General features: G+C 34.1%; 2 protein-coding genes, 1 long non-coding RNA gene and 2 pseudogenes across 4 annotated transcripts; 1 reads left to right on the top strand and 4 right to left on the bottom strand.

Moving 5' to 3' along the window:
* Nucleotides 1–3847: 3847 nt before the first annotated feature.
* LOC126697003 (plant UBX domain-containing protein 9-like) lies at nucleotides 3848–9536 on the bottom strand. 2 transcript variants are annotated; one of them, XM_050393790.1, is made up of 10 exons: nucleotides 9320–9534; nucleotides 8666–8727; nucleotides 8080–8506; nucleotides 7911–7994; nucleotides 7708–7821; nucleotides 7053–7118; nucleotides 6737–6940; nucleotides 5889–6032; nucleotides 5734–5790; nucleotides 3848–4198 (listed from the first exon to the last, which is right to left on the bottom strand). In XM_050393790.1, exons 1-10 carry the CDS (start codon nucleotides 9401–9403, stop codon nucleotides 4091–4093), a joined length of 1350 nt encoding a protein of 449 aa, XP_050249747.1. In that variant the 5' UTR covers nucleotides 9404–9534; the 3' UTR covers nucleotides 3848–4090. The 2 variants fall into 2 exon arrangements, with proteins under 2 accessions (XP_050249747.1, XP_050249748.1); XM_050393791.1 differs by lacking the exons at nucleotides 3848–4198; nucleotides 5734–5790 and having other exon boundaries at nucleotides 5954–6634; nucleotides 9320–9536.
* Nucleotides 9537–10990: 1454 nt separating this feature from the next.
* On the bottom strand, nucleotides 10991–13244 carry LOC126696999 (sugar carrier protein C-like). Its single transcript, XM_050393789.1, has 2 exons — nucleotides 11644–13244; nucleotides 10991–11535 (listed from the first exon to the last, which is right to left on the bottom strand). The coding sequence occupies exons 1-2, from the start codon at nucleotides 11950–11952 to the stop codon at nucleotides 11296–11298; spliced, it is 549 nt and encodes a 182-aa protein (XP_050249746.1). The 5' UTR covers nucleotides 11953–13244; the 3' UTR covers nucleotides 10991–11295.
* A 139-nt stretch (nucleotides 13245–13383) lies between these two features.
* The window catches only part of LOC126696472 (sugar carrier protein C-like), a 49858-nt pseudogene continuing 40785 nt past the window's right edge, over nucleotides 13384–22456 (bottom strand).
* On the bottom strand, nucleotides 13396–20264 carry LOC126696998 (sugar carrier protein C-like; annotated as a pseudogene).
* On the top strand, nucleotides 17622–19146 carry LOC126697001 (uncharacterized). The gene is made up of 3 exons (XR_007646125.1): nucleotides 17622–17863; nucleotides 17984–18050; nucleotides 18679–19146. It is a non-coding gene; the product is annotated as an uncharacterized LOC126697001 (long non-coding RNA).

The following is a 22456-nucleotide window of genomic DNA, read 5'->3' as shown; positions in this document are numbered from 1 at the left end:
ACCACGAAGACCCCACCAAAAGCAGTAAAAGAATTTCTCTCGAAAATTTCTTGATTCCACCACTCCAAATTTAAGAGCATCAGTAAATATTCCAAAGTTGAAGACCGTTTTATTTTTAATGTCATCAGGATCAAAAAAAGAGCAATTGCTATATAGATATGCAAAGGTTTTGTTACGGTATTTTCCATAGTAAAAATCTTTATCTTCACAACCAGTAGTGTTGTCACAGTGTTTTTGCCAGCATGTATCCTCTCGTTCAATGGCAAACAAGTACCAAAACAGTTCCAACTTTGAAGTTGAGATTTAATCCTGATATCAAGAATCACTACAAGAAAAAAGTTCTATTACAACGGAAAAAATCATTGCAATAACTACAAAGTTGTTGCAAACTGTTGTAATAAACTCTTAGGCAATAGGTTAATTTATACAACAAAAAAAATCTCATTGCAATAAATCCTAAATATTGCAACAAACAAGTTGATGCAATAACTTCTTTATTACAACAAATAACTTTGTGGCAATAGCTTATTGCTTCAAAGGTTTTGTGAAAAATGTCATATATAGCTTGTTACAACAAAAAACCTTGTTGCAATAGGTTGAGTGTCTTTTTTATTTTTTTATTATTATATTAAATAATTTGTCTGTTACCTTATCTTGCAATATACACATTATAAGATAATATAAAACATTATATTTAGGAACTACAATTTAAAGATACAAATTAAATAAATACAAAAGTCAAGTACTCCATCAAATTGATATGTCCAAGAACACAAATATATACATAACTTGTTTACTTTACGATCAAACACATAGTTTCAAAAGTAAATATACACAAATATATACACAACTTGTAAGAAAAATTCCCTTCAAAAAGTGATATCCATGCATGCTTCACAACCACTTCATTGACCTCCACCCTATACAATTGAAAAAAAAAGAAGAAGTATAAATTGAAAAAAAGAAAAGAAAAGAAAAGAAAAGAAAGAAGTATAAATTGAAAAAAAAAAAAAAAAAAAAAAAAAAAAACATGTTTGCAATCTGTATATGTCTCAATAGAAGCTAAAAACAAGAAAATATTTAACCAATAGACTAACAAACACCAAAAAATCAAATGGCATTCAAGATTATCAGTATTAGACTCCTATAAGATTAATATAATGCAACGCCTATATTAGAATTGAATAATACCAAAATTGGAACACATATATTACACAATTAAACACACACATAGACAGAGGAGAAAAATCCCATAGATAATTTACTCAAAAAATCAAATGTCAAAAGGTCAAACACGTAAAAGCAGCAAAAGAAACATTCAAATGCGAGGTGCTCGTTAGAACCTTGGCGAGTAGGGCGACCACCTTAAGCCAAAATATAGGAGAGCCTTAGCTTTATAAACCCAAGGACTTTTTAGTTGATTTGTTGATTAATGTGGCGTGTATCTAAGTCATGAAAGTAAAATTGAAACCAAATTCGAAGATATCCTTTATGTTACGGAAAGTAGTCAATGATCAGCCATGGATGGTTAGGTTCACTAAGCAAATTTGTTGAACCATTAACTAAAGTAAATTTACTTATATGATGTTTTTAGTAAATTTACCAAACCTAGCTATTCTAGGTTTAGGCTGACCTATAGACATCTGATTACAAAATCTATATATGATTTAATTTTTAAGTCACAATATTGTTGATTAATTTAGTTGGTACTCAAGAAAATTTCTCTCCCACTCCTTGTGTTTATGAAGTAGGGGAATTTTTTGCCCGCTGAAGTAAATCTAGACAATCCATCACCATTGTGAAAATGAGGTGACAACATCCAGATGATGATTAAGTTAAGTTAATTAAAGTAAATCTAGACAATCCATCACCATTGTGGAAATGAGGTGACAACATCCGGATGATGATTGAGTTAAGCTAAATACGAATGGTTCAATTTGGGGAATCCTGATTATGCATATGGGGTCTTATTTGGGATCATTTTGGCCAATGGGTTTGTGGTTTTATTAGAAGATTAGTAGAAATTTTAGTATAGCAGCTATGTTATGTACACTTAATGATGGCCTCCAATTAGCTCGGATTCATGAGGTTGATTGCTAAATTGGATAATCTTATTGTGGTTTCATTCTTGAATAATTCCGCTGAAGTTAACCTAGTGTTGTTTTCACTTATTGATGATTGCAAGTCTCTCTTTCACGGCTTTTGCTGCAAGAAAATTATTCATTTAGGGAAGCAAACTAGAGTGCTGATGGTTTGGCCCAACGGGTCATAGTTAAAGTGTTGGCAGACTTTGTTGTATTTGTTCTTAGTTGTATTAATTTGGATTTGTCTGGGCTCCCACTTCCTACTATCACACTTGTTTTATGTATTCCTGGAGATTAGTTTCTACTTTCTATACGACTATTGGAATGAAACAAACAAGGATTCAACTAAAGAAATAGTTGCACCAAACTGTTGATTAGAACTAGAAGCGTCTTTTATGCAAGTGATTATTGATTGGACAAAGGAATTCCATCTCGCTATGGCTCTGTCAACATATAAGTTTGATACGTACACGATTGGTCTTTTCCAAACTTCGTTTTGAAACTCAGTAACTTTTTTTCATAAAACTCATCGGGTAAATCTGATTAGGTACTTGTAACTCTGTTTTGGTTGATTCCTTACCGAACCCCAACGATGATCCCAAAAAAACAAAATAAACTTTTATGTTTAATTGAACCTTTTCTGCACACTGAATCTTGGGCTGGGCCGATCTAGGTTACGCAAATAACCTGGTTTAATGCATTGTATTAATATTTTTTAAAAACTTGTTACGTTGATTTTATTTTAAATAGATAGTTTGATTTATTTTGAATAAAGAACTCAATTTAAATTTATTAATATGATTTATTTTGGAAGTTAGAAACTTAGTTTTAATGAAACTAGAGCGTTAGTCTCAAATATGTAAATTGTAATCAATTTATTGGTAGGGTTCAAGTGATAAAAAAAACTAGCAATCCCACCTCTAAAAAAATTTAAAATAAAAAACTCCTTTAAAAGATTCTCTTTTGATGAAAAAAAAGATATCAATAGATGAGAAAGAGTCGTTTGAGATTGTTTGGTCATGCTTAGAAGAGAATGATTAATGCACCAATAAAAAAGAATGAGTTTATTCAAATTGAGAGAATTACAAAAAGACAGAGAAAGACCCAAAATAACATTAGTAGAAGTAATAAGAAAAAGACTAATCAATTAAGGAAATAACAGTGGTTCACTTTTGCAGTTTTACCATCTCCAACTACAAAGCACCTACGCAAATTAATAACTTTCTCCAAACCCATATGGAATTCTTCAACTCCCTTCCTCTTAGCCAGTATTCAAAAGAGCCATATTCGGCCTTGAGGATTTTTGGTACATAGTATACCTTCATTGACAGCAATCATCCAACTGATTTTTGCCAACAATGCAGAGATGATATCTTTGAAGGTAGAGGGAAATAGCTTGAGGCTATGACTTGACTTAATCATAGTGACACGGCCATCTTAGGAAAGACACTTATTGGCTTAACCACTTGGCTTGCTTTCCAGTTTTTGGTTGAAAAACTAAAAATCCTTTACGTTTTGTTTTAAGAATAGAGGAGACCCAAGATATTTCAAATTGGAACCAAGTCTCTTGAAACCAGACCTTTGACAAAAGCTTGTTCACCATGCCATTACTCACATTCCTTGGAGCAAAGCCAAGTTCATGGCTTGTCCTGATCATTGGCAATATTTCTGGACACATTGCTAGACACTATCGAACTCCACTTTTTTTGTTCTTATATGCCTTTTATTCTACCAACAAGGTAATAAATTAACATACCATAGACTAAACAACAGAATCAATCATTGATTGCATATACTAACTGCCACTGATATTGCGAAAGGCAATGTAACCAATCCCATCAATTTAGTTTCCAATTCATTGCCAGCAAATTTCTGCAGGGCAGCCCGTCTCAGATTTCTAGTACTCTTAGCCAAACTTTTTACAAGTCACAAACAAGTACAGTGTACAGTCTGAGTTGAACATGATATTCTAATTGGTAAGTTTTCAGTACAGAAGAGCAGCAATGTTAAATCAACTCCAGGAACAATGCTTCTTGTTTGCTGGTCAGGCCTAGTTCACTCAAAGTCAATGAACAGTCACTAATGCTGAAAGTACGCAGGGGGTATGGCCTCACCTGTTCATCATGGAAACAAAACAACAAGAGTCGGTAATTCTATCAACTCCCTCCACATTACACATTCCAATCAATTCCTGTTGCTTTCTTTTTCATTGAAATATACTTTCCAACTTCTCTACCACTCTATACATATTAGAAACAGCTAAATATAATAGTTTAGTTGGCAATTATGGCTTAAAAGAAAGAAAAAATATACGAATCCTAAAATAGCTACAAATCACTCTAGCATTAAATACTTGGAAAAAAAAAAAAAAAAAAAAAAGCTTGAATGAAATATAGATCTACCTGGAAACCATATTAAAGGAAAAAACTAACAATTTTAGCCCACTTTATGAAAGGATTCAGAATTTCAACAGCATCACATAAAACCATAGATTAAATATTGAGATTTGCGTATATTGAAAGTAAACACCTCAGTCCCAATAAGCTTAAAAAAGGCATCCTCTCACATACAAGATGATTGCATTGGGATCAAGATTTTCTGTTATAATTTGCCCATTACCCCAAATTTCCAATATTTGTTACTGCTGTGACAACATTAGCTCTAATAGCGGTTTGGACCAACAGAAATGCATTGACATGAACAACAAATAAAAATATCCACACAAGATACAAAAGTGTAAAAAGTTGTTTGACCTACTCCATATCTACAAATACGAACAACACCAACTAAAATTGATTCTCAATGAGATGGATTACAAATTTACAACCACATGACTAACTCTCATAAACCATACAATCACTCAAAAACCTTAACAAGCACAAACACACTCATAAACCCAAATCTCATTGCACCAGAAACAAACTTTTAATGCCAACTCAGAAACCTGACAAATCACACAAAAGTCCAAAAACCCAATACACTCGATGCTCTTATACTAGCACAATAACAAACTCTTAACTCACACATACAGGTATCTTTCAAGTCCAAAAACTACCACACATTTTTTCAGCCTTTAAACACTATTACACAACACATGTTTCAAAGCAGGTATCTTTCGGTCTTAAAAGAATTACTACACTACTTTTCGAAGAAATCAACTCCAGGTTCTTTTAAGAATATTCTCCTCTCCCACCCCACCCCCCTCCTTCCCCCCAAGAAGGATGACTAGAGTCAAAACCACCAAAGTCTTAGTAGTTGAGGATTTAAAAAAAAAATATATATATATATATATTTTTTTTTTTTGAATTAAAATAAACTATAGATAAGAAAGCACTCTTAAAAAATTGGAAATAAATTATGTGTGGATTCACATGTTTAAATCATTATTAAATAAAATTGACAGTGACAAATGAATTAAATTCAACTTCAATTGTTATCCTTTACATACTATAGTTCCAAAACCGAGCATATGCAAACCATTTACTGAAACTGTATTGCCAGAAGCCTGCACTTTGAGTTTAAAGCAATGATGATTGAATTTTCACAGTTTTCTCTCACTCAGAAAGGTAAGCAGCATGCCAACCTAATGAGAAACTTAACAGTTCACAGAAGGAAATCAGAAATCTAGAGGAAATGGGGAACCACTTACCACTTTATAAGTGCCTGGTTTCACCACTCTACTGACATCTATGAAGTTGAAAAGAAGCTAAAAAGGAACAAATCCATGGTCAGTTAAGCCAACAAATTTTTTTTTTCTTGGGACAGAAAATGCACATACTCTTTTTTATCTTTAAATATTTTTACCTGAAGCTTGTCAGACTTGAGAAAGCGACGACCAGGGCGACTACCATCTGGCATCCGAACAAGGAGAGTTACTGCATTCTCATTATCTTTTGCTGGTTCCTTTGAAAGTGAAGCTTCTTTTGCAGCTAGTATTCTCTCCAGTTCCTGTCATCAAAAAGAGAGAGAGATATGAACAGCCTAGCTACCACTAAACAAATCATAATGGGAGTTCCCTCTCTATACAAGAAAATATACATAACCACGCATTTATTTCTTACAATTTAAGACATATACCTACGGCTGGCAACAATCACTCTCTCACCAGGAAAAATGTTTCATTACTTTTGGAAAATTCAAAACCTCAGACTTTTCACATCAATAATTCCACTTCATTCTGGATTATTTCTTAACCTCAAACCCAGGCAATATAACATACACTTAAGAAAAAAAAGGTGGGGATAATATATATATATATATGTCTTTAAGCATGTAAAACTGTTGTAAACAGATGAAGCACTCAAAACTTATATTCTGCCCTTGTATCTCATGCACTATTTAATTACAAAAGAATTTAACTACATCTTAAACAAACCCTGTTGACTATATTGATATGATAAAAAAGAAACATGCCAAAAAATGTCAATGAATCTTCAGCAAACACTAGGCATCTGCAAGAACACCAAAACCCAACAGAAATTTGATACTAACTCTCCCTCAAGCAATTTGTTGCAGAATTTGTCTTCCCTTAATTGATGAGTTTCAGTCTCCTAGAAAGAAAGATGCAGGATATTCATATTGCACGGAAAAATTGAACAATCATATCATACAGAATGTTATCATCACACTGATTGCAAGAAGTTAGTTAGAACCTGTTGTTCTCTTAGAGATTGCTGTTCTGTTAGAAAGGGTGATGGAGGATGAGGTACAGAATGAGAACTGGAGCTTCTATCTTGACCACTTTGCATATTAGGTGCATGCTGATAGTGATTCGAAGTCCCTTCAGGAATTTTTCCAAAAAGTGCAGCTTCAATCATAGCTGCATCATCAAGCTCTTCCAAAGAAATGCCTCCCCACTTTGCAAAAAGATGCAAACATATAATTTAGTGAAGCAGTTGTTACTGTTACTTTTTTCATTTATTATTTGCATGAGCTGATTCAAAATTGCTATCAACAAACAAACAATACCTTGTCTGTGCTGTGTTGTTTCCTATTTTCAGCTCCATCTTTGTGCGATGAACTTCCTCGCTTCAACTAAAAAAATTTTCTCAGTTAGAAGAATGACATCCAAGCCTTCAAGAGGCAGGAGAACAAAAAATTTTATTATATAATTTTGGTAACTTTCATTTTATTATTAATTTAATTTCTTCTTTCTCTGTGGACTAGTAAAATGCAGGAAGGAATAATTAGCTCCACAAATCTGCATCTGAGCTTAGCCTAAGAAGAGCGGAAACAAAGTGATATGCTTTAAAATAAATTTTTAAAAAATTGAGCCAAAAAGACCTTCCATCAAAGATCTTGAGCACTGTGTTCTCAAGGCGCAGGCCCCCTCTCTGTCCAAAAATAAAAATGGGGGTCACGCTGCCTACTAATCACCTCACAGACCCCGCAAAAAAGTGAGTTTTGTGTATTGCATACAACTTTTTTTTTTTTTGCCACAATATCCAGACAATTAGTTTCTAGTGCACTAAAAATGAAGCCTGGAAGTATGCTTGCATTTCCCACTAGATGCTGCTTATATACTCAAATGGCATCTCAATAATGCATTTTGATGAAAAGTAACACAAGTGTTTTTTGTGTGTATTTGTGATAGACAAATGTAGCCAGCTATAGAGGAACACACCTTCCATTTACTTTTCTTAGCTTTCTCATTTCTACCAATCAAATCAGAAGATCCAGCTCCTTGATCTTCATTTTTTACTTGCTGCTCACGAATTGCTATCTCTTGCTCTGCTGTCTGAACTCAATTCATGTCAGGGGGAACCAAGAATCAACATAGGGAAAGCATGAATAGCATACTAAAATACAAGATCCAAAAATAAATACCTTCAAGGACAATGAAATTGCACGAGAAATATCATCGTCTTCTGGGTGATGTTGGTTATGCAGTAGCCCAATACCAGAAGAATCCTGCACAAGTATGTTGATAAAAAGAACTTAAAGAAAACAATTCAAAAAATTACAGGCCAAGGCAGTAAAATTAGCCATAGCATACATTTGAAGCACTACGTAGCTGATTCAGATAATTCCTTTCAGCCTCCTGCTTTGAAGCCTCAATAGCAGCTCGAATCATTTCTTCCTCTACATTTTCATCGGTTCCCGGACCATGAGGTAATGAAGTTCCAGTATCATACTCCGTCTGCCTTAGTCCTGAATGATGAGGCTGCTCATTCCTACTATTCAAGTGTTGTGGAGACTCCCTGACCTCCCCTGGATGTGAAACATATGACCCACGAGTACCGAAAGCAGAAGCACCAATTGAATTATAGAGATCTCTCCGGTAATTGGCGTCAAGCAGTAATGAAGGCCTGAAACTTCTAGCAGCAGATAATAATGGTAAAATCCCATGTGGTCCGGCTTGAACCGGACCATTCATGTTCGGGAAATTATATGGCTGGGAAGTAGCAGCTGCTTGATTTGTACTAGACAAGGAAGGACAAAAGTAAAACAAGAATTACTTAACTTATTGGTAGTTTAAAACAATAATTAACTCAAAAACTGATAGAGGACTAAAAGGAAATTAATTAAAATTTTTTATTTAAAAAAAAAAAAAAAGTGAAAATTAAACTGATATTCCATACATGTGTCTACCCACATCACCATAATGTGCATTTACAGCTTCATTGAGATTGCCTCCATGCTCCTGTTTACCAACCAAAATATGTCAAACAATTCACGAAATGCACAGAAATCGCATATAGCAAGGAACTTATCTTACCTTAAAAAGATGCACATTGTACATTTTTTGTTTCTTCTTTCAATATTTAATATAACATCAAAATAATAACAAATTTTATCAAAAGAATCATTCCAAAAAACCCCAGGGGCTCAAATTCCCGACCTCATAGCCGAGTTTAAGCTACTTTTTGTGGTGCAATTTTAGTATCTGATGTAGCATTCTGTGATTATGTCCTTAAACTACACATGTACAATTACTTATGGTGATTAATGTTCAACAAAACAGACTAATAATTGAATTCAAACACGTTCACACACAAAGCACACTAACTATTTCAATTCATGTACGAAACAGAGTCCCTAAGCTTGATTACTAAGCATGAATTTCTAAATCATAGTACATTATGTATCAAATTTCTCACAAACTAATAATCAGGAAAGATAATCAAGAATTAGAGCAAAAAGTAGCTAAAAGATACAAGAAACACTAGAAATACAAAGTGAGTGAGTGAGGTGAGTGATATACAAGGACGAAAATGAGAGATGAGGAAATGCACCTCCAGTTTACGAAGAGCGATTGACTCAGACGCGCCGGTGATGGCGACGAACGTGTCGATCTCCTGCTGCGATGGCCTCGCCATTGTGGTCGATTTCCCGAAAGCTTCAGAGAGAGAGAGAAAGTGAGGTTTGGTTTGCGCTTTGGCAAAGAGAAAAAGTGTGCGTTTTGTGTTGTGTGAATTCTGAGACTTTTTTGGCTTTTTTTTTTTGGGATTAAACAGTGAGGATGGTATTTATACGTATTGAGGGAAAAGCAACGGGGTATGCGCGCTTTTCTTTTTTATTCAACTTTATTATATTTTAATTAATTTTTCGGTGAGTGGATTAGGATTAGGATTAGGATTAGGATTAGAATTAGAACAGTGTGCATGTTCAGCTTCACGTGACTGCTCCAGTTGGCTTCCACGTTCAAACTTTGAAAGTGATAGGATAGCCCAAATTCCAAATTGAGCATTTATTATTTTAATACTGTATTGAAAAATGTTTGAAGTTATTATTTTTACTACCAATTATTTACAAATCTAATTAATAAATATTTAAATTTACGCAAGGTGAATCGAGGTGAGTTAACAGGGGACAAGGTGTGATGAGGTGGGGACGTGAGAGCAACTACCATGTGGAATAGGGCTAAAGAATTCATGGTATGCCGCCACCTCCATCCCATTGTTATCCCTTATTGTAAATGGAACATCATATTTTCAATTTTGTATTATTGATACTTGAACTAACAAAAATGACTACTTTTTCTCGGCTCTATCAATTACCACCGATAAAAATAAATGATTGATTTGAGTGAATTATAATATTAATTGATAAATACAACTATACAAGGACATTTTATTTATATTTATATTATTTAGTTGGATTAAAGTGTGTTGATAAATGTAATTGTAAGGGAGTTATGATACTGTGCATAGTATTTATGCAAATAAATAGGTTATAATTCCCACTAATCTTGAGTAATTGGTGGAAGTCTAATACAAAAAAAAAAAAAAAAAAAAAAAAAAAAAAAAAAGGCAACGGGTCAAAATAAAATCTGTGTTAGAATCCTTAGATTGGACAAACAATGAACAGATGCAGGATTGGGAAGACATATTGACTTCTTAGATTTGGCGTGAAGGTTACAAACATGCCGGATTGACCATTCCAGAACAAAATCAAAGAATAAGCAAGGAGCTAGCACAGGCAACTATAATAGCTAATCTGATGAAGCAACAAAAGTGAACCGAACAAGGAGAAATTGGAAAATTGTTTGACGAAGAATCTCAGACAATCATTCTTAAAGTTCAAATTGCAGCCTCACAATGGCAAGATAATACACTTATCTGGGTTGTCAATAGAACACTTATCTGGGTTGTCAATAGAAGTGGAACTTTATAGTAAAATCAGCCTACTGGCAATACCAAAAATGCAGATTCAACGGGGAAGATTTTTGGTCTTAGGAGAAAACACGAGAATGTTATGGAGAGTGTACGTATGTTTTACCACTATGAAGTTCAATCGCTCATTTGTAATTAATGCAGTAGAAGACATAACTTTTCCTTCATGTCATATGGAAGAAGAATTATGGACCTCGTATTAATATGATAGAAGACTAGAATTACGTCATTAACAATACCACATGCACATTATCTAAGTCTAGAAAATGAAAAGCAAAAATAAAGCCCAAGTAAAATTAAAACAAATATTTATAGTAAGGGGTTCCAGCGTAATACTAAAGCGAAATTAAAAACCAAAGTAATTAATAGACCAATAAAAAATATATGTTAGCACAAGGAATTTAGACTTGAGGGCGATCTTCAGGCATGAATCTCCTCCAAAACCAATGCTCCTTCCACACAAGTGTCATTTCTTCAATGGGAATGTTTTTTGTTTCCGGCAAGAAGAAATATACAAAGAGGGTCATGAGTACCACGAAAAAGGCAAAGAAGATGAACAAGCCAAACTTCAAGTGACAGAGCATGGTAAGGAATAATTAGGCCACAATGAATGTGAAGAGCATGTTCACAGAAACAGTGATACCCTGTGCAGCCGATCGAATCTCTAGTGGGAAAATCTCACTTGGCACTAACCATCCCAATGGCCCCCATGACCACGCAAAAGCAGCAACATAGGCACATATGAAGAACACAATAAGGCCAGCAAACCACTTGGGCAAGTCTATAACTTGACCTGTTACTCCAAATTTCCATCCAATGAAGATTGTTACCAAAACCTACGACATGAGCAATGTAATTTACATTATATAAAAATTTATGGATGCAACTTTTGATATAGGAATAAAATTGAATACACATAAAAAAATAGTTAAGACGTGTGTTACCTGAAATATGAGCATTTGAATTCCACCCTCTAGGAAAAGAAATCTTCTACCCCATCTATCAGTACCATAGATGGAGACCAATGTAGCAAAACAATTGATTCCACCAGTGATGAGGGCGGATAAGAGTGAAGCATTATCCCCAAACCCAATTGTTTTGAAAAGTTGAGGAGCATAGAACATGATAACATTGATGCTGTTGGAGATATATATTAGATATATATTAACCCAATGTAATAGGCTCAAGAACAGTTTTACTTGTACTAGTAGTCTAGGGTTTAGTTGCCCATATATACTCATGTTAAGGTTCATTGTAATACAGGTTTTTGTACTACACTCTTATACAATAAAGATGTAATCCTTAATGGATTCATTTGTGGATGTAGGCCGTTAAGGCTGAACCACGTAAACCTCGTGTTCTCGGTGTTCCTATTCTATGCTTCATTTTCCGCATCCACTCTAACATACACAACATGGTATAATACATCGCATTGCTAATAATAATATTATTTTTAACATGGTATCAGAGTCAAACTTAGTTCTTGGCATCAAACAAACATCTCTAGCAAGCAAAGAAAATTCTCACGTGCACACCACCGTCAGAAGTCACAAATGCTTGTCTTTTGGATCTAGACTCCACGACATCTTGCAGTTGCCATGGATCACTGCTGTGTCCAGATGCTTAAGCCCAAGCAATTTGTGCCTCTCCCTATCAGATCTGTGCACATCAAGCCTTCGCCTGATGAAACCAACAAGACAAACGTGCTCCATGGCATATCGTGACCAAAATCCAGGAACCCAACCTCCAACGGCAGTGCACGTGCCACCACTCATGGACAATGGCTCCTGGAACTCTCACATGCGCCGTCGAAGGTTCTTGACTCCTAGCTTGGATCTTAGCCACACGCGTCGTCAAGACAGCCTTGTCGTCTCCCGATCTACTTAACCTAAGAATTTGGTGATCATATGACGTCACACATGCCCACACATGCTGCCTGGGTATTTGTCTCACCACCACACACTGTCACGCGCCGAAGAACTCATGCTGATGTCATCAGGTGACATCATCATTCCACGTCAGCATGCCACGCACGCCCTAGGCCACGTCAGCGAAACGTCATAGGATGACGTCAATGGCTCTGCTACCTGATCCGTGACCTGACTCAGAAACCCAGAACCGACCTGGACCATGTATCCGTTGACTTTGACCTTGACAGTTGACTTTGACTTTCTGCGTTGACCTTTGACCAAAAGTCAAAATTTTCGAAAATGCCTATTTTGCTCAATTTTTCACGTAGATTCTGATTTTGGACTCTGTTTCTTCATTTGAAGCTCTGAAATTGGTCAATTGGCATATTATTCATTGTGGTTTATTCAAAGACATTCTTCAGTGCATCTTCAAGTGATCTTCTCATGCTTATCCAATCTTAAGCCTTCATCGAGCTTTCACCTTGAGTTTGAGGGAGGGTGTTAGAGATATATATTAGACATATATTAGCCCAATGTAATAGGCCCAAGCTCAGTATATATACTTATGTTAGGATTCATTGTAACACAGGTTTTTGTACTACACTTTTAGACAATAAAGATGTAGCCCTTAAGGAATTCCTCCGTGGATGTAGACCGTTAAGGCTAAACCACGTAACCCTCGTGTTCTCAGTGTTCCTATTCTATGCTTCTTTTTCCGCATCCACTCTAACATATACAACATAGTATAACACATCGCGTTATTAATAATTATATTTAACAGATGCCAGTAAATTGTTGGAAAAATGGAATGGCCATAGACATGATCAATTGAGGCCTATACTTTCTATTCCGAATGTTTCTCCAAGGGTGTTTCATAGCTTTAGAGGCTTCACTTGCTACCATAAGATCCTCGAACTCAGACTCAATTTCCTTATCAGAAACACCACAAATTCGCTTGAGTATTGCTTGGGCTTTTTTCAGGTTCATTTTTCTCAAGCATTGAGTTTGGAGTGTTGGGGAGGAAAAATGATGAGAGCACAATGAAGAGGGCAGGAACAGCTGCACCACCTAGACTTGCACGCCATCCATAGCCACCTTTGATCTTCGGTGTGAGGTAGTTAACAACATTGGCTATCAAAATACCTATTGTAATATACAGTTGGAAGATAATGTTAAGAGAACCTCGAAGTTTGTATAGAGCCATCTCTGAGAGGTACAATGATACAGTCTACACACAATTGAATATATCAAAGTTATTTAATGATATATATATATATATATATAAGTTCAGTTTTGAAAGAAATAAAATAAGCTCGAGTAATTCTATCAATTAATATATAGAGTAAGTGATAAAGTTAAAAAGAATTTTTTTTAAGTCATAAATTGATAATTTTAAGAATTATGTACTTCCCTTATAAATTTAGGATAAACTCATGTAACCCAACCCATGAATTAGGGTTAGGATTATTTTTCCAAGCTAGTGCCTTCATTATATCACTGAACAAAAATTTATTTATATTACATTTTGGTAATAAAAACCAAACAATTAAAAATATAAATAAATTATAAAAAATTGATATTAGATAACAATAACAAGAAAATAAATGGGAACAAGCAAAAAGTTTAATTGTTTTATTATCAAAAGAAAGATCATTATGAATTATTATTATTATTATTATTATTATTGTAGGGTCACAGTTTGAGACCCAAGCCCAAAATGTGTGGAGTCTTGGTCCAATGAGCCCAATACAATGAATTTGTAGAGAATGGATCAAAGAACTAGGTCCTAATGAGTTAGACAACGGCTAGTATTGAATTGCATGGTGATTAAACACAAATAAAGAATGCTAATATCAATAAACTTTCAGTCCGAGGAGGTTAAATCTGTATATAATAATCACTCTAGAGCCATTCCCATCAGACACCCTTTTTAGCCTTCTGTGAGTTGTGGTAACCAAGACAGTACTGTTTAGAGGTCTTCTACATAAATGTGGTCAGAAAAGTAGCTACAATGCATTTAATGCGGTGATAGCAGCTTTTCCTTAGATATTTTGTATTTCCTTCTTTCTCGTATGTTTATAAGGCACATTTCTATCGCTAGAGCCTTTTGGAGGGTCCCTTTAATTGATAGAGTACACACCTGAGCTACATTCGTCACATCCGATGAGGTATTCCTCCTCGGATCATCTTCCTTTCATTCCCTGCTTATGAGACATTAACTGGGGATCCCTTAACAACTATTTACCTCTTCTTGGACTTGTCAATTGTCCTGGGTGAAGCTCAGAGCCCAATATATGATTTTGGGCCCTTACCCCTACAATTATTATAATTATTATTATTGATACTTCACAGAATCAGTAGGCTAAATGTTCCGACTTCAATGGGGCTACTTGTTGTAGTGAAGACCTGCGAAGATGAACACACTATCAAAGGGGATCGGGGTGGACCGGCCAAAAACCCTTTGATGACTAAGTTAGTTTCTCACAAAAATAGAGTTCCAACTTTTTAGGAGTAAAATCTCATAATGCACACTTACCTTGGTTTGATTTAGACCGTTCCTTATATAGAGAACCTTGGAACGGTTATTAGCTTACTAACTTCCCCAAGATTCGTGGAAATTAGTGAGTTCGGACATAACTTCCTTAACGGCTATAGGAGTTACAACTGCTGGTGGAAGTTAAGTACTTATGAGGAATTTGTGGCGATGAACTCGGGTTTGGTAACTGCTCCAAGATTGTGGCTCGAATCCTCTACACACATGAATAAGTCTACACCTGAGGATTTCTCAAGTGTTATGTGATCATCCATGTACTTTGCCCATGGACGACTCTTTTGCTCATAGACAATTTATTTGAACATTTGGCTCATGGCCCATGGACGAACCATATGGACGAACAAGAGATTAATTTTCACTATCCCATCAATTATTATTATTATTATTATTATGTACTTTCCTTATAAATTTAGGATAAACCCATGTTTCCATGAAAAGAAATAATAAAAAAAATAGGATAAACTCATGCAACCTTAAGGCAACCCATGAATTAGGGTTAGGATTATGTTTCGAAGCTAGTGGCTTGAATATATTACTGAGCTAGCCTACTATATTAGTTTTTAATAATAATAAAAAAAATTACCCAATGCTAGTCCCAATTACGTAATAAGATCTTTGAAGGATAAAAATGAAAACTTGCATGTAAAAGACTAAAAGTAAAAGCAAAAGAGAGAGAAAAAAAAATCAAGAAACGCAAATAATTAAGAGATTTTATATTTACATGATTAGCAAAGCCTACACCAATACCCAATAAAATTCGACCAATGATAAGCATAGTAATATTTAGAGCAGCAGCATTGATGATAGCTTCGGCCATGAAAACCAAACCACCAATGAGCATGGATATTTTCCTACCCAACTTCTTGGTCACCCATGATGCACCAAATGATGCCACAAGTGCAGCCAAGTAGGGATGGCCATACCCATTGGGTAATGGATATCCAACCCTACCCGATCCAAATGTTTCGGGTAATACCCGGTTCTTAATGGGTAGAGCTTAACCGGGTAGGGTATGGATATTACCCGAATTGTTCGGGTAGGGTATGGATATTATCCAAACCCGACCCATATAAAAAAAAATAAATAAAAAAGGACTAATATTAATATGTTCCACTGACTAAGGAGTGCCCCATCAGTAAGGACAAGGGGTAGAAAGATTCTTGAGAGAAATTGAGGCATATTCAATTCCCAAACTTACGGTTAAGACTTCCTCAAATCAAATTCCCACGAATACAAATCCAGAAGCCATTTTACAAGTCATCATGGACCCCTCAACGTAACCACAACACACACAGAGTTCTAAAGCAAATAAGATGGAAATCTTTTTAGTGCTTCTTGGACACATGCACTGTAATTTTCCTGAAAATTTTATTTTTGGGTCTAACCTATTTAAGAAAGAACTTGGATCAACGCTGTAATTTGGATCTTCCGCAAGCCCAGATCCATGTTTACCAGTTAGCAAAAGCCCAATTCAATCTCGAAATATTAAAAGAGTCCCATCCCCCACGGAGAGGTAGCAAAGCATAGCACCAAAAATTTAACATATCCGAAGATTCTTTTAGAGAAAAATTTGAGCCTATCCAAGCCAAGAAATTTGCATTTTAAAGGGCTCTAAGCCCAATTCAACTCTTCCTCAAATCAAATTCCATGGATCTTCACGCCACTGTGTCGGCCATCATTTTTTGCCAAGTCATCGTGGACCCCTCATTCTCCAAGGTCTAGTAGTTTTGAAATAAATAAATAAAAATTAAATGGGTTTCGGGTTTCGGGTAGGGTATGGATATTCATGGATAATATATTTGGGTAAGATTTGGGTATGGATATTAACGGATATTGATAATCGGATATCCATGGGTAAACTTTTCGGGTTGGGTATGGATATACCCGATCCATACCCTACCCATGGCCATCCCTACAGCCAAGTATAGAGAAGATGTAAATATGGTTAGTGTGACACTCAAATTTACAGTACTGATTGGTTGACTTATCCAAGGCCTTTTTATGATAAATCGATGGGAAACACTTTTGCAAGAAGGGAGCTGTGGACGTCACATCACCTATATAGGTATAAAAAATCATATATGTTATAATCAAACTAAACACATAAACATAAACGCATGGAACGTACGTGAAAGAAGAATTGATAATGGAAAAAAGAAACATATAATATTATATTGTGGTTCTTGAATGCTTGCTTACCTGAGATAATAATATCATAGGGGTGGCAAAATAAGCTCAAACCCACTTGCCTACCAAAATCTATTCACTTTAATTAAACCCAAATCCACCCAGTTATTATTTGGGTTAAATGTGCATCAACCCAATTAGACCCAGTAATTATTAGGTTTTAACTAAAAAAAATTAAGGCCCATTTAATCCAAAAAAAATAAACCCAAATTCAACCTAGCCCTTAACATAAAATAAATAAATAAATAAAAACATAAAAAAAAAAAAAAAAAAAAAACTTAGCCCCTCTCTGCCTCTTGACTCTCTCTCCTTAATCCTCAGACTAGGGTTTTCAAATTTTTCTTCATTTTCTCAGCCTCCAATCATGTTTTAATTGGCAAGTTTGTTGTGGTTCTTCGAATTGATTACTAATCTTGTTCGTGCTGATTCAGATTTCGCAGTTTCCTTCATTTTCTCATCCTCCATTCGATTTTCTCTTAGTCTCCCATCTCTCAGCTGCTGTATTTTGCTTAGGTGAGAACAATCTCTCTCTCTCTCTCTCATTTTTTACTTGCACAGGTTGAGATGGTGGTAACCCAACTGGGTCTAATGTGGATTTTGTTGGGTCTAACTATTCTGGTGAATCCATTGTAGTTATGCACTTGGCGCATTTGATAAAGAGTCCCAAAGCTTGAAGATTGTTCCTGTTGCCTTTGATAAGGTGGAATTTTCTATTTGATTTGCTTAGAAAGTTTTAAAATTTGGGTTTTTTGGTTTATTGTTTGGTTGCTTTGAATATGTGGGATAAGTTTGCTTATTCGCTTATTCGCTCATTTGGTTATGTGTTGTTTGGTGGTTAATGAGTTGCGGAATGTGTAGTTGTTTACAGTTGGGTTGCTGATGAAATTTCGGAGTTTAACTTGGCTTTTATTGTGGAAATTTGAGCTTGTTGTCTTTGAGTATTGAAGTAATTTTATTACATACTCAGTATGTAATTTTATTAATTGAGTAATGTCTTTGAATCTATATTTAGATCATTTGGCTTATTGTATTGTCTCTTATGCAACATTCTACTTTCTATTTATTAGAAACTAATGTAAGCATTTTGGTAATCTTTTCTTCTATCTTCTGCTAAGATACAAATGCTCTTTGTGACAGACCTGGTGCTAGTGTACTCTTTAGATATCTGAAGTTTAAATATGAAATGATCATACTTATTTGCTAGTTTTGGTTATGGATAATGCTTTTATAGCAAAGTGTCATCGTTCTTTGGTTATGCCATGCCCGCAACTCCTAATACTACTCAGCACCCTTATGTACAATAATGATATCCTTTGATGTGTCTGCAGGGGGCAGCAAAACCTGAGGAGGATGAGGAAGTAGTTATTAAAGACCAGGAAGCAGATTTTGCAAAAGTTCATAGTCTTGTGAAGTCTTATGCAAGTGATGATGGCCCTGATGATTGGATATAATTGATTATTAGTCATAAAAGACTATCTATTGGCTTTATTGAAAAGGATAGGAAATGCTAAAATGTTTCTATTGCTTATCACAATGTGATTGGCCTATTATCTGCTTGTTCTTGTGCAAGCTCATTTTTTATCTCATTACATTTTGTATTTCAAAAAAAAAAAAAAAAAAAAAAGGAAAGAAAAGAAAAGAAAAGAAAAAGAAATAGAGAAAAATATATGTACTAGAATATAAGATGTAATTCATGCGCTCATTAAATAGAATTCTGATTTATTTATGTCAAAGAATATATTCTAATACAATTATCATCGGCAGCATTTCAATATCTATTTGCAATTTGTATGTAAGGTTGTTAGTTATTGGATTTATCCAATAATTTAAATATGTTGGTGTTGACTGCACATAATTATGGATAATTGATTAGTGCTAACCTTGTTGGCAGTTTGAATTTTGCATAGAATTCTCTTAGAATAATTTAGACAAGGTGAAGCCAATATTTTTAGTTTGTACGTTCTTTTGGGGTATAAAATAATCAATAATTTATGGATGACTACTATGTTTATATTAATGTTAATAATTCTACAGTATATGTTGCTTTTTTCAGTTTCCAAATACCTAGTCCATCTACCTAAACAACTAAAAATATAACAAAATAAATAAAATAAGAGAAATGTGAATCTTCCATTATAATTATATAACTGATTTGGTCATTTTTTGGGTTTTGGGGGTATTTTGGTCATTTTTTAGGTTTTGGGGGTATTTTGGTTATTTTTGGGTTTCAAGGGGTATTTTGGTTATTTTTCAGGTTTTGGGGGTATTTTGGTCATTTTTTAGGTTTTGGGGGTATTTTGGTTATTTTTGGGTTTCAAGGGGTATTTTGGTTATTTTTCAGGTTTTGGGGGTATTTTGGTAATTTTAAGGTTTCGGGAGTATTTTGGTCATTTTTGGGTTTTGGGGGTATTTTGGTCATTTTTTTGGGTTTGGGAGGGGTATTTTGGTAATTTTGAAGTTTCGAGAGGGTATTTTGGTCATTTTTTAGATCTTGGGAGTATTTTGGTAATTTTCGAGTTTTGAAATATTTTGGTCATATTTGAAGATTTTAGAGTACTTTAGTCATTTTCACTTTAGGAGCATTTTGATAATTGGGTAATTGGGTGGGTTGGGGTTTACCCATAATAATTGGGTTGGGTTAGGTTTGGGTTAGAAACAATTAGTTAAATGGGTTTTAATGGGTAAATGAGTTTTATATACCTAACCTAATTATGCCCACCCCAAACTCACCCATCTGACACCCCTACAATATCGTAACCAAAAATCAAACCCCCCATGGCAGCGACAATGCAAGTTACCAACACATAGAAAGTGATTTCTCCAGGGTAATTCTTTTTAGGATCACCATCGTTGGGATCAGTCCATGCAGCACCCATAGCGAACAACAAGAAAAAGAGAATAGCAAAGATCAAGAAGAAGAAAGACGAGAAACAAGAAGGCAAAGTATGAAGAAAGAGATATGAGTTAAATTAAAGAGTTTATGGTTTCTTATATATACACATAGAAAGCTTAAGGCGGTGGGTAAAAATGTTATCCTACTAGTAATAGAGTAAGTATATTGTACAATTTCATTGAAATTAAACCGATAATATATCTTATTAGATACAACTGTTTAATCCTAGTCCAAATTAACCACGTTTTTCGGGGCGTGTAGTACTCTAGACTTTATCTACTTATCCAAAAAATTAAAACTCCACTTAATTATGTAATAATTAAGTGGAGTTTTGTCCAATAATGGAAATGTACTTTTGGTCTTAGACACCATAATTAATCTTTATAATATGTTGGTAGATAACTTTTTTTTTTTGGTTCTTATGTTTGTAGATAATATATCAATCAGGGGCGGGGGCCATGGCCCCCTGACTTTTTAAAATTTCCATTATAGATAGTAAGAATCTTAATTATTAGTATTGAAATTTACTTACCTGCCCTCCTAAGATTTTGGCTTTCCTGAAATTTAATTTAATTAAGAGAAGTTTGATATAAAGAACCTAAAAAAAAAAAACTTCTGACACATTCCTTTGCCCATATTCCGTCCAAATACAATCAGCAAAACAATTTAAACAAGTTCCATATATATAAAAAACCAAAAAAAAAAAAAAAAATCCCTTCTAATTGGGAGCTCTATCCAATTAAAATTTTAACTTTTCCAAAAAAAAAACTAAAAAAAAAAAAAATCTGTATCAATATCTTATATATAAAAGTCACAATGTCGCTACAATAATTTGGCACTGTGCATCCGGTATTAAAACACTGTTCATCTATAGTACAATTTTGGTGAGTCCCTCTATTTTGTCCGTTTGTGGAGTGCCAAACGATGTGTTTTGGCTGAATATAAAATCACTGTAGCTACAGTGATTTTGGTTTCGTGAGTCACTGCACTATAGCTACAGTGCCTAATTTTTTTTTTCTTCCTCCAGTAATCAGTTTGTGTTTTTATTTTATTTTTTTTCTTTTAAATATTTATGTAAACTGGTATATATATTGTTATACTGACACAATAAATTTCACAATATTTTCACAATTATTGACATGTCAATTTCTTACAAGTCGAAATAAAATAATAAAATATAAGAGTGTAATTTAGTCCACAACATTTTCACAATAAATGTTGTGGACTTAGATCAAATAAAAAAATGCTAAGTCCACAATATTTTAACATTAATTTCCTCCAATAAAATAAAATTAAAAAACATTAATTTTTACAGTGCCTAATTTTTTTTTTTTTTTCGGTTATCGGTTTGTGTTTTTTTTTTTTTCCTTTTAAATATTTATGTAAGCTGACATATTTATTTAACTATATAAAAAGAGCCAAAGGCTCATGAATAGTGTTTTTTTGGTTTATTCAATTAGTGAGGTGCACTTTCCCCCCCTTCAAGTATGCCAATTGGTTTGAGCTTTGTTTTTGTTTTTATTTTTTGTTTTTTTAAGATCTTTATATGTTTACTTTGTACTTGCAATGTAAGTTTACATTGTAAATACACAAAACTGGTTAATATTATACACATTTGCATAAAAAATGGTAAATATTGTACAAATTTTGTAAATGTGTACAAAATTTGCCAATTTTTTTGTGTGTCTATAATATAAATTTACATTGTAATTAAGTACAATGTATACATAGAGATATTATGAAAATGTTGTGACGCATGTGTCAATTCCTTATGGGTCAAAATAAAATAATAAAATATTATACCGAGATCTAGCACAACTAAAAATGTCGTGACATTTTGTTGTTATTGCAATATATTCACAACTATTGAGGTGTAAGTTATAGGTCAAAATAAAATAATAAAATATTGGACTAGGATCTGTCACGGTCCTATACGAATGAGATTAAATTTTTATGACATAATTATCAAAATTCTCAAAATTAATGTCTCTTTTGATTAATGTAAATCTTTATGTATTTTAAAAATCAAAAGATTTATATCTTTATTTTATGATACAAATAAAATCTAAAATTGATCTTAATTACTACACTTTTTTTCCCATGGTTAGCACGTGCCTTACATGTGTTACCCTAACTAGCTTTAATAAAAAGAAAAAACCTATATACCGGGTGAAAAAGCTAAATGAAAATAACTTTATAGTCGGTGATAAAAA

The sequence above is a fragment of the Quercus robur genome, chromosome 8 (genome assembly GCF_932294415.1).
Source record: "Quercus robur chromosome 8, dhQueRobu3.1, whole genome shotgun sequence".
Taxonomy (NCBI): Eukaryota; Viridiplantae; Streptophyta; class Magnoliopsida; order Fagales; family Fagaceae; genus Quercus; species Quercus robur.
Note: the sequence above shows the minus strand (reverse complement) of the source record. Positions and strands in the feature narration are given on the sequence as shown.

Excerpts from the sequence above, each read along its gene's own strand:
- LOC126697003 (XM_050393790.1), bottom strand. The coding sequence starts at position 9,403 with ATGGCGAGGCCATCGCAGCAGGAGATCGACACGTTCGTCGCCATCACC. Across the intron at positions 7,995-8,079 it reads AGCTACGTAGTGCTTCAAAT|GATTCTTCTGGTATTGGGCT; the intron begins GTATGCTATGGC and ends ATACTTGTGCAG. Across the intron at positions 6,033-6,736 it reads AATCTCTAAGAGAACAACAG|GAACTGGAGAGAATACTAGC; the intron begins GTTCTAACTAAC and ends TTTTGATGACAG.
- LOC126696999 (XM_050393789.1), bottom strand. The coding sequence starts at position 11,952 with ATGAACCTTAACATGAGTATATATGGGCAACTAAACCCTAGACTACTA. Across the intron at positions 11,536-11,643 it reads TTCAAATGCTCATATTTCAG|GTTTTGGTAACAATCTTCAT; the intron begins GTAACACACGTC and ends CTCATGTCGTAG.